Below are 12491 nucleotides of genomic sequence, written 5' to 3' on the forward strand. Positions count from 1 at the left end.
TACCAGTTTATCTTACTGTAATACTATTTAATTTGTGAGCCCTCACTGGCATGCTTCCCATTGTGATTAGTGGTTGATTATCAATTAGCTTTCAGAAGGGTATATTTTAAAAGGTGATACAATAATTTTACAATTTTAGAATATACTTTCCTAAAGGCTAATTGGTAATTAACCCCTATTCACAATGGGAAGCATATCAGGTGGGGCTCATAAACTAGATTGCATAAGACAAGCCAAACTCAAACCCCTCGGGACTACCTTTAAAGGTTTGAAGGAGTAGAATAGTCATGTTCAGGGGACCCAATTCATCACATGAGTGGGAGTTGGAATAGCCACCTTAAAGTATGTGCTACAGAAAAAATAAATAATATTTGTCAAAATCTTATAAACTCCATGCTAAATCATGCAAAACGAGATTATAGAAAAGAAAGACATATTGCAGATAAAAAGGTTTTGTTTTAAGATGTAAAAGGATGTAACATTTATTGCAAATTAATACATTTAGTTATTTTATTTCATCCCAATTAACTTCTACACCACTATAAATGATCATCTTAGTGTAACCAAGGGACAATCAATCAATGAGATCAACAATCATAGGATATAAAAGATTAAAAAACAAATGGGAGAAATGCAAAGGAAGGGAGACATTCTGTAGCAGGGGCATAACTAAGGTAGGGGAAATAGAATTTTGTAGAAGGGTAGTAACATTTAGAAAGTGTTCAAAGTACTCGTATTTCTTTTCCAACTTAAGAACAAATGAGCCTAACAATGAGTTTGCAAGAATAATGCCTTCTGTCCCCATCTTTATATATCAGTTCAGTTTCTCCTACATAGGCCACTCAATCTTGCTCCTCTGTTCAGCACTTGCTCAAAATCCCCCCATTCTACCGCCAGCAATTGAATCGCCACAGGCACAAAAATAATTTTCCCAAATTATTTTCTTCCTATTCAGCTTTTGTAAATTAAAAGTGAATTCATGAACTATTTTCTGAGACCTCAAAAAATAGTAGTTTGTCATTTTCTCAGCAAATACTTATGATATGGAATTAACAACTTGGCAAGGGCTCTGTTTGTTTGTTTGTTTTTTGTTTTCATTTCTGTTTTTGGTTTTTTTTTTTGCTAGAAAATGGGGTTAAATGACTTGCCCAGGGCTACACAGCTAATTAAGTGTCAAGTGTCTGAGGCCATATTTGAACTCAGGTCCTGACTCCAGGGCTGGTGCTCTACTCACTGTGCCACCTAGCTGCCCCCTTAGCAAAGGCTCTGTCAAATATTCTGGGCCTTGGCACTAGCAAAAAAGACTAAGCATGACTTATATAGAGCCAAGATGACAAGTGGGAAGGAAGACCAAAAAAGAGAGAGACAAAGGGTGATGGTGGGAAAAAATGAGAGAGGGTAACAGAAAGAGAGGAAAAGAAAGAACAAGAGAAAGAAACAAGTAAACTACTAATATTCTATACAGCCTTAAATTTTTGGAATAGTAAAGTATAAAGTAATAAGCACACAGTGCTCTTTTTTTTTTTACCCTGGAATTTTTCTCAAGTTAAATGTAACACAAAAATACAGAATATATTATAATATTTCACATTCCATTTTCCTCCCAACCTAACAAAACACATATCACTGTTGGAGTCTGGAGGAGATTAGTGAAATGAAAACAATGAAATATAAATAAGCACTGAATGAGAATTTGGGTCAAGACTTTTAATTTATTATTTAGAAGTGCACTACTAAATCAAAGCCTTAAAATATCATCATTAAAATAAACATCATTTATACTTTCACATGTGAGCAGGCTTTATGGCCCTTTTTCTTTATAGTTAAACATATCCAATCATCATTATTTAGAAATAGTTTCTGCCTATTCTTGCTGTTCAGTAACGTACAATTCTTTGTAACCCCATTTGGGGTTTTCTTAGCAAAGAATTGTACATGACTGAACAGCAAGAATTTCCTTCTCCAGCTCATTTTACAGATGAGGAAACTGAGGCAAACAGGGTTAAGTGACTTGCCCAGGACCACAGAGCTAGTAAGTGTCTGAGGCAAGATTTGAACTCAGGTCTTCCTGACTCCAGGCCCAGTGCTCTAACTACCGAGCCACATAGCTGCCTATTCTCTTCCCAGGAAAATGAGCAATAATCACTTGTTTTTTTAAAATTGTCTAGGAAGCTTTCCTCAAAACTAGCCATATATTTCTTCAAATAGGAAATGGCCAGCTGGAGTCTAACCAAACCTTTGGAAACAATAAATTTTATTTAGAAGTGATTCTCCTAATCAGACTTGCCTTTGGATTCCTATGTGCCTTTATAGTGACAAATGGGGCTGCCTTATCCTTATTCAAATTCACCTAGTATGAGAATATTTGGCACCTTGATTCCCTCCTCTCTTTCCTACCCAAGGTATGATGTAAATGTACTGAAGTGTCATAATGTTGAGAATCTTCCAAATGTTACCTCTTCCCTAGAAAATATATATACATATATATTAAAGATAACCCATTTCTATTAGAATAAAGATGGAACCATATACTACTTGAGCTGTAGGTCTTATTTTGAATTCTTTAAATTCCTATGAAGTTCTATTGTATTTTGAACTTGATAGCTAATATGTTCTAACCAGAGTTATGAGCACAAAATAGATAATATGGCATAGTAGATAGAGGGCCAGCAAGGGCATTAGGAAGACTAGGGTTCAAGTTCCATCTCTGATCCATGGTAAGTCACTTAATTTTTCTATGCCCTAGATAACTATAAGACTATAAGTTGCAGGGGAGTTGCCAATCTATATTGGTAGAGAGCATTTCTACACTGGGAGTTCCTACCACAAAATTACACATCTACACCTCAATAAATAAATTAATAAACCCAAAATAAATATATACCCTTTAGCCATTGTATGTGTTAGAAAAATATAGAATAAACTAATTACATCATTTAATTCATTCTCTTCCAGAATAGGATATAAGTGAATCTCATGAAGCCATGAGATTGAGTTAAACTGAAGCATGTTAAAATTGAAGATATGTTACTTTTACTTGAACACTCAACGCATACATTCAGTATTACTAAGGCCAAAGAAAAAGATGAGAAACCAAGAGTGATTGGAAACTGACCTGTTTTTCATTTTCATCTTCCAGCCTCAGCCTGTCCTCTATGCAGTTCCTGGCCTGTAGGAAAGCCTTCCTCTGAGCCCTTTCTGTCAAAATCCTCACAAAGACCCCATACAAATTTACACTGACAAAAAGTAGAGCATTTGCCCCAAGCTGTAAAGAAAAAAAATAAAAGAAATATTTTAATGTACAGATTTTTCACAACATTTCAGTTTTTCCTCACTCTACTTTTTACATGCAAAGAATGTGGTCAATTTGACCCAGGGATTCTCAGTTTCCAAAGTATTTCTTATAGTTCAACAAGCTCACATAAAGAAGATAGGGTTTCTAATGAGGGGCTTCTTTGTTTAGGGTTTTGTAAAGAAAGCTTCACATTTGAATAATTTCATGGCTCAGCCTATAACCCTGTAGCAGAATCAGGCATGAGGGAGTACCTGTGTACAGGCTGATTGACTGTAGCAGATTCCGGTGAATGGTAGATAAGGAAGGCTACCATCTGCTAGGATATTATACGCATTAGGCCAAAACAAGAGGCAACCTCTAATATGAGGTTGGTTTTTGTTTTGTTTTGTTTTAGACACATGAATAATATCAGAAAAATATTGTTTCCCAGAGAAGGTAAACATTTATTTTGTAATCTGTCTAATTAAACAGGTTACAAAGAAAGCTCCAAGCCTCTAATGGATAGTCACACACAGGGCACATAATTTTCAAAGCTGAGAGGAGAAAGGCCATTCTTAAGCCTTTCCCGGGAATATGTGATTACTTTGCTCTCTTCTCTGTCTCCCCAAATGGCAAGGTACTCAGAAGTACCAGTCCCTGAGATTAATTAGTCAATAAACATGAATTTATTGGATACTGTGGTAGGAATGATACCCTAACCCCTCCCTCCTTACAAGTTAAGTTAACTTTTTTTCCTTAAAAGGTATTTAGATATTCCATGAGACTTGGTTGGCTCAAGAGACTAAAGGTTCAGCCTATTAACATCACTTCCCAATCATGTGTCCTCAAAGCAGCCAAAAGAACTTTCAGATGCACTCAGAGGCATGGCTTGGAGGATCATGATGGAGGCAAATGAGCTTCTCTCAACTGAATCCGCTCAAGGTGTCCACAAAGCCTATCCTTACCGAATATCTTTCTCATGCTATGGCTAAGTAAATCTCCTTTTGATGAATAGTGAATGATTTACAAGTGTCTCATTTTGTTCTAATATTTAACCTAAAATACTGGGGGACTGGCCTGAATCAGGCTCAACTCAGAATAGATACCTACTATATCCAAGATTCTGTGGGTAATACAAAGAGACATCAGAAGACCTGTTCTCTGACTTTAAAGAATTTAGAAAAAAAAAAAAAGAATTTAGAATGTGATCGATGCATAAACATGTGAATACTTAAATAATAGAAGAGAGAAAACAGTGAAAATGGTTCAAGACAACAATATGAGATGTCTTAAAAAAAAAAAAACATAGACCAACCTCATATTAGAGGTTGCCTCTTGTTTTGGCCTAATGTATCAGATATCAGTATGTGGCTGATTGCCAAATCAATGGTATGGGGCTGAAAAGCTATTGGAATGCAGAAGAGATGTAGAACTCCCTATAGGGAATGGGCTGGCAAGGAGGAGGTTGGATTCTAGTTGAGGAAATAGCAAACCAAAGTATGCAGACGGAAAAAACAAAACAAAACAAAACAAAACAAAAAAACCAGCATTGTTCAGGAAACAGTAAAAAGAGACAGGATTTTTTGGGGGGGTGGATGGGAGGTTGGGGAAGATCAAAAGGTAAGGGAAAATGAGTAATTTAAAATAACATCAGAATGGTAAGTTGAAGCCATAGTTTGAAGAGCAGAGGAGTTTTCATTTCCTACTTCAGTTATTTCATATATATGAGAGGTAAAGAACTAGTCCCACTGGATCTAAGAGTTGTGTCCAAAGCTTCTGTAGACTCACAGGTCTTATTTGTCTCTAATAAATGTAATTAGCAATGATATTGGCAGAGCAGCAACAAGGTCATTTCAAGGATTTCAGCGCTCTGATGAAGTCGGGAGTTCCACTTGATACATACATGTTCTTACCAATATAGATCACAACTTCTGTACCTTTCATGAGTTATTATGGCTTAAAAATTCAACTCACTGAGTCATGGATTTAGAGCTAGAATGGACCTTGAATGTCATTGAGTCTAAACTTTTCATTATACAGATGAGGAAACGGAAGCTCAGAGATGTTAAATGACCGGCCCAACCTCACAAGCTAGTAACTGTTGATGGGGAGAGTCAAACTCAGACCTTCTACCCCTGCACCGCACTGCCCACTAACTCCTACTGGACAATTTTCTGGCAGTTAGTTTCTTCACACCCAGAGAGGTAGGTCTAAATCAACAGCTGTGCTGTCTGTCACCAGATACACACTAGAAGATTTTCCAGGTTGGTGAGACCTGTTAGCCAGAGTTCTTGCCCTGAGGGTCCATGAATGTATTTTTTTTAATATTTAATATTGCCATATAGTTAGTTTCTTTTTTAATTATATGTATTTTACTTTATTCATTTAAAATATTATATTGAAAAGGGGTTTTTAACCTGGGTGGGGCTATAAACTTATTGTTTAAAAATATTTTGATAACTATATTTCAATATAATTGACTTCCTTTTTAATTCCATATATTTTATTTTATGCATTAAAAAACATTATTCTGGGAAGGCAAATGTCCCATCCCTACTGGCTCTGCTTATGAGGTCAGTCAGAGGAGAATCTAAGGACATGAAATTCAGGACAAGGCCCCTAGTCTCAGTCCAGATGATTAGAAAAAAATGAGAAGTCCCTTCTCATTAGGACATAAGTTTCATACTCCCAACACTTTCTTTTCAAGTATACTAAGAAGAATGCTGGGTGGTAGGTGCAGCAGCTGGGACTTTCAGATTCCTTATCCATGGTTTATAAGCTATAGTGTCCTGCCAAAGTGCCAGAAGTTGGCTATATCTAGGGTAATTCCTATGAGTCACATACTCATTAGCAGAAATGCTCAGGCTGGGGAAGGGACAAGTTGGGATGGGCGGTCCTCAGGTAGAGAGTGACTCTAGATGTTTGACCATATGGGGAAATTTGTATGAGAGCTAAAACAGAATCAAAGCTGTTCCCTCTTCCCCTGAACTAGAGTCAAAGGAGTTAGGAATGGCCAGGGCCTGATACCAAATCAGTCCCACCCGAGGCAGGAATGGCAGGGTACTATTGGTTAATGATAAGGGGGCATAAGGTTTGTACCCTAATATGCTAATGAGATGACCCTAAGGTGGTTGGGAAGGATACCCATAGTGAAGGGGCTGGACCATTATGATCATATCATAAGGTACCCCAAAGTAGGGTAGTCAAAGGTCATACAAAAGGTCGTTGGGCTTTACCAAAACCCAAAGGGGTTCATGCCTCACATACAAAAAAAAATAAAATACTTGAATCCCACTAGACAATCTTTGGAAAAATGAGAATATCCCGTTACTATGAGGAGGCATCGGAGTAAAGCTTTAGTAAGAGAATTCAGAGCCAAGCCAATACAGACATAGATTTTGTATTACAATCTATATGCCTGCAGTTTAGAGGAATGCTGGATTTCTAGCTGGAAAGGAACATGGAGATCATTTAGTTCAGCTTCCTCGTGTTACAGGTGAAGAACAGGAGGACCAAAAGGCTTGAATGACCCATCCACATGAACACAGGCAGGAAGTGGAGGGTGGGAAGTTAGGCCAACCCAGTTTTTCTGACTCTGGATCCAAGCTCTTAAACTGGCCAGAGTTGAGGGAGGGCAGAAAAGAGGGATTCTAAGTAGAGCTCTTGTCCAGACATAAAAATGCCATTCACAATTCACTAAAGTCCGGGACCATGTCTTACAATGCTTTGTAAGAAGTAGGTAGTGAATAAATGTTTGTTGAATTGAATGTGTAATACCAAAAAAATAAGAAAATGCTCTTGGCTATCAAATAAACTTTTCTTTACACACATCAATCTTATTAGACATAGTCTAATTGTGAAACCATATAGATAGACAATACCTAATTTTAAAATGGAGGAATTGAAAAATAGTGACTTTTTTTAAAACAGAATGCCCAGGAGAGAAAGGAGACTGGCCTGGATCTCTTTGGGACCACGGTTCACGTGATCCATTTGAATGATCATTTCCTTTGTTTTGTTTGTCTGGGAGGTTTGCTGCTAAGCTTGTGTGGTGTTATAGAGGTTAACATTTACTAAGTCATTTTTACACCCAGTTTCCTTGGTGATTTTCTCTTACCAGTGAGGAAACTTCCAGAATTAAATTGTAATGTAGAACGACTTGTCACATCAAGTGTTACAGAAAACAGCAAGACCATTTGGAAAATAGACGTTAAATTGGACCAAACTGATAAGTCAAGGTCAATAATCTTGCTTAGTTTTGTTTGTTTCTTTTTTGTCTGTTGTTTAGATTGTGAATAGAAACTATATAGGTCTGATGTCCATGAGCAGGTGACTATTATAATCCAGTAAAGTTAGTCTGACTCATTTAGTGACACATGATATTATTAAATGTGGATAGTAACCATCTAATAGAAGTTACTAACATCTGTTATTTTGAAACCATCAAATCAAGTCTTTTTAGACATGACAAGAGGAAGGGGAGGGGAAAACTGGGTAGATTGGAAGGTTGCTCTAAAGCCCTACTAAATATCCTTAGATGCATAATCCAGAGAGAGGTAGGCCTTGTCCATTAAGTCCATCATGGGAGAGGTGAACCAGGAGTTAATAGCCTGACAAATGTGTTTCCTTGAGGTGTTGGAAGTCAAACATAGAAGATGCTAAGGTCTGGAATCACATGTGGCTTAAGGGCAAGGCAGTCTTGTCGTTCTCTTCATTAAGGAGTAAAAATCTGACATAGATATCCAGCCAGCAAAGGAAAAATAAAACAAAACCAGCTCATGGAACTGACTATACATAGGAAATGTTTCCTTCACATACCACCTCCTGCTTCCTCCTCAGCCCCATCCTCATACACACCCACACACACACCCACACACCCACACACCCACACACACACACACGCACACACACACTTGTCCTTGATACTGTCTGAAAAGCCAACAGTTAGAGCCAGTTGAAAGAGCAGTGGATTAAGGCCCCAAAAACCTAAATTCTGAAGGTTTTGGCTTAGTCACTTCTTAGCAGGGCTGTGCTGGTACATGTTTAACAACTGGTTCTCCAAAAAATAAAATGTGAACACAGCACACTTTTAATTTTTGTAAGAATTATTAAGATTTTTCTTGATCACCTTCTTAAATCTAGACAATCAACAGAACAGAAGCCAACCTGTGATTTGTAGCATTTGCTGATTTCACCTCTGATCTGTAAAAGTCAGCTCTAGCACTAGTCGTGCCACCTGGGGAAAGCCATTTAATAGGTCTAAGTCTGAATTTCTTCATCGGCAAAATGGGAATAATAACTTCTATCGGGACTGAGTAATGCAGAAATCAATCAATTGATCAACAAGCATTCATTTATGAATCTACTAGCTGTCAAGCACCATGCTACAGTCTCAGGTTACAAAGACAAAATGGAAGCCATTCTCATCTTGCCCTCAAGGAGCTCCATTTTAACAAGGAGACACCATGCATAATAGTACATACCTAATATATACAAACTGAATACAACAACTTAGTTTGTGGAAGCAGCATGGCAAAAGGTAGGGGGAAATGAAAGGTTTCACGACTGCAGAGCATGAGCTAAGTCTTTAAAAACAAACAAACAGAAATTCAGAGAGGTGAATGCTAGGAGTGTGTCTGGGGGACCACAAAGGCAAGAACACAGAGACAGGAGATGGAGAATTATGTGTGTAGAATCAGAAGTTGTCCAGCAGTGCTGAATCAATGGATGTGAGAAAGGAAGTAATATGGAATGATATAATGAGTAAACCAGTGGTTCTCAAAGCATGGTCCTCAGGCCCCAAGACACTGTCAGGGAGTCTATGAAGTTAAAACTATTCTCATAATAAGATGTTATTTACATATTAAAATATTCCTCCCTTTCCCAACTCCCTATCTGTGTGAGGCGAGATTTGCTTCGTATATTTCAACCAGAGCGACATATCATAATGGATTGAAATCAGAAGCAGATCTGAAAATTCAGCTGCCTTCAGTTAAGCCCGACATTAAAGAGATTTGCAAAGACAGATAAAACAATGCTATTCTTCTCACTAATTTGTCGTTTTAGAAAATAGTTTTTTTTTCACAAAAATATATTAATGGTAACATATAATGGGCTTATTATTATTTTTAAATGAATGAGTAAATAAATATTTTTAAATATATCATTTTAAAATTTCTAGTATGGTCAATATTGATAGAAACAGTACACATAAATAAAAGTTCTTTAGGGTCCCCAATAATGTTTGAGTATAAAGGGACTGAGACAAAAAAAATTTGAGAACCACTGATATATATGAAAGTATTTTGGAAACTATAAGTAACAATATTATTAATATACATATAGTATTTTTATTATCCCAGTTGGAAAGTATGAGAGGAGAAAATCTTTCTCTTCAGATTCAAATCTTAATTAAGTAGAGTGGGAGCATAATTGTTAGTGAAATATCCTGGTCAGCCTTCTTAAAAGGAGTTGCATGTAATTATGAACAATAAAGGTTGAATAGGAAGAAAGGAAATAGCAATACTCTAGATAATGGTGTAGCAAAGCAAAAACATCACATTAAGATGTGATTCAAAAGCACAAAGATAGATAGGTGGATAGACAGATAGACAGATAGACAGACAAATAAGATAGAGGAAGCAGATCAACAAAAGCCAGTGGTTGAAGGGACCTCAAGGTCATCCTGTTCACTCTTTAGTTCAGTTCTGAATCTGCATTGTGTGACTTTCTGGTTCGATTCCCTCAATTCTTTTTGTTCTGTCTTTTCCACATTTCTTTATCATATTTCAGACATTTTTTCAGTACCTTTTATATTTTTGTACTACATTAATACCCCCTGGGAAAGAGAACTTACTGAGACCTCTGATTATTTGGAAATTCTCATGTTGAACAGAAATCAGTGTCCCTATAGTATCTTCCCATTGGGTCCTCATTCCAGCCCCTAGGAACCCCACCCCTCTCCACCAAAAAAATTTTTTTAAAAAGTCTAATCTTTTTTCTACATAATAAACTTCCAAATGATCAAAGACCTGTGGAATGTATTTTTAAATAAAAATATTTCTTATTTATAGGGTTTCAAGTTATCTTACTATTCAAGTCCCTCTCACATGAGCACATTCCCACTTGCCAAAGTCTCTTTTAAAACACGGGCACACAGAGACAAAAACAAACAAGATAAGATGTGGTTTAACTGATAAAGGAGTGTAACTATGATGTCCTTTGATTTGGATACTCTCTTTGTCTGATGAGTCTAAAGATGTATGGAAGGAAAGATCTCATTATCTTTTCTGAAAGTCTGTTGTTGACTCATCTTGAGTTTGTGGCCAATTCCCAAGACAACTGAAGTTCTCTTATCCTGTTCTTGTATTATTCTATTTTTTTAACCTAAGCACAAGACTTTACATTTATCCCTATTAGTTTTTTTTTTTAATTTTACCAGCTTATCCCAACCTGTAAAGACTTCTTACGATTTAAATTGTATCCTACAGTGAATTACACGACCTTTTCCATTTCATATCATGTGCAAAAAATATAGTCTTTTGTTTAGTATTTCAAACCTTTCATGGTTTGACTCCAACCTATCTTTCCAAATTGCTTTTACATTACTTCCTCTTACCCATTCTAGAATTCTGAAGGTCTATTTGCTTTTGCTGATTCATGAGATTCTCTCTCCCGCAACTCTTCCTTTTTTTCTAGACTGTCCACAATGGCTGGAATGTTTTCTTTTATTTCCACTGTCTGTAATCTTTAGATCCCTTCAAAGCTCAGGTCAAATGCTACCTCCTACACAAGACATTTCCTAGTTAGCTTGGGTCTCCAGTATGGTTCTTACCACCATGATTCTCAGTCTCTCATTCCCAACTCATTCCACAAAATTTAACCCGTGAGCAATCTGCCTAACATTTTCTTCTTTCTCTCTGTCAGAGCTCTTTTTAGTAAAGCGCTGCTTTGAGGATACCCCTGTGGCTGTGAATCTCACCAGTGGCATTCTCTTTCAGATATATGCACACAATTATATTTAAAGATTTTAACTATTCCTGTAGAAGGATAAAGAAAAGCTTAGAAAGGACTTTCCTCCCTTAGACTCCAAAAGGCTAAGTTAAAATCTCCAAATACCATTGAATGACAGATACTTTATTATTGTAAATTTGTGTCCTAGTCTGGGAAGACCCTGTCTCCCATTCCTGTTTCATATCAAATGATTACAAAGCCTGTTTGAGGTTTATTCTGGATGTAGCTGAAACCTCAGGGATTATCTGTACCCAGGGTCAGCATAAAGGGAGGGTCTCTGGAAGAATAAAGCCATATCCACACATAATCAGTTAAATCCTCTGACAATTGCAAGAACTCCTAATGATAATGAACACAGTTACTATGGAATAATGACCAGAAGAAATGCATATGTAACATCCTAATTTGTGTTAGTGACTTATCATACATTTGTCTATTCAACAAAATTAATTAAGTACATATAATGTGCTATCACTGGGAGAAAAGTAACAATAAAAGCACAGTCTCTGATTTCAAGGCACATATAGTCTTCAGTGAGTGGTAAGATATGTACACAGGTCAATATACAAAAGAGTGTGTAAAAGGAGGATAAAGTGTTATCAAATTAGTTGCGGAGAAGAAAAAAAAGATGCCTCCCAGCTGGAGTCATGATAGAGGAAATGACACATTGGAGCTGTGCTTTGAAGGATCGGTTAGATGCCAATAGAGATAGATTAAATGAGGACACTACAGGCCTAGAAAGTAACATGTGCAAAAGTAGGGAGGAGGTGGGAAAGCACTAGGATTATTCAGAGGACAGTCAGTAGCCCAGTTTTGTTAAAATATAGAGTGGCATTAGGTGAAGTAGAATAAAATAAGACTGAAGAGGAATTTCTTAGTTCTAATGGACAGCAGAATTCACTTAGTCTAATCCATTAGTGAATTCCATAATATTCCTAAAGAAGGGTCATTTAGCTTCTGCTTGAAGAATTCCCTCAATGGGAAACTCATTACTTCCCAAGGAAACTCATCTCACTTTTGTACCACTTTGATTGATAGCAAATTTGTCCTTAATATCACAAAAAAATATATGTCTCTGTGTAGCCTCTACCTACCATTCATAATTTTCCCTTTTGGAGCCAAGCAAATAGACATCCTCCTAACTCACCAATAGGATTGAGGCCTGTTGGTTAACCTTCAACTTGGTTTAGCCCATATGCCAAAA

At 36.8% G+C, this 12491-nt stretch overlaps 1 protein-coding gene across 3 annotated transcripts in view; it reads right to left on the reverse strand.

Moving 5' to 3' along the window:
• The window catches only part of ADCY1 (adenylate cyclase 1), a 334238-nt gene that overhangs the window by 225551 nt on the left and 96196 nt on the right, over positions 1–12491 (reverse strand). For all 3 annotated transcript variants that reach the window (XR_003566882.1, XM_027837234.1, XM_027837233.1), the window contains exon 2: positions 3116–3265. Coding sequence is in view for 2 of the 3 variants with exons in the window: in XM_027837234.1 (XP_027693035.1) it covers positions 3116–3265 (150 nt within the window). In the remaining variant the exon portion in view is untranslated. The remainder of the gene's footprint in view (positions 1–3115; positions 3266–12491) is intronic.

The sequence above is a fragment of the Vombatus ursinus genome, unplaced genomic scaffold (genome assembly GCF_900497805.2).
Source record: "Vombatus ursinus unplaced genomic scaffold, bare-nosed wombat genome assembly UNPS02014820.1, whole genome shotgun sequence".
NCBI classification, from domain to species: Eukaryota; Metazoa; Chordata; class Mammalia; order Diprotodontia; family Vombatidae; genus Vombatus; species Vombatus ursinus.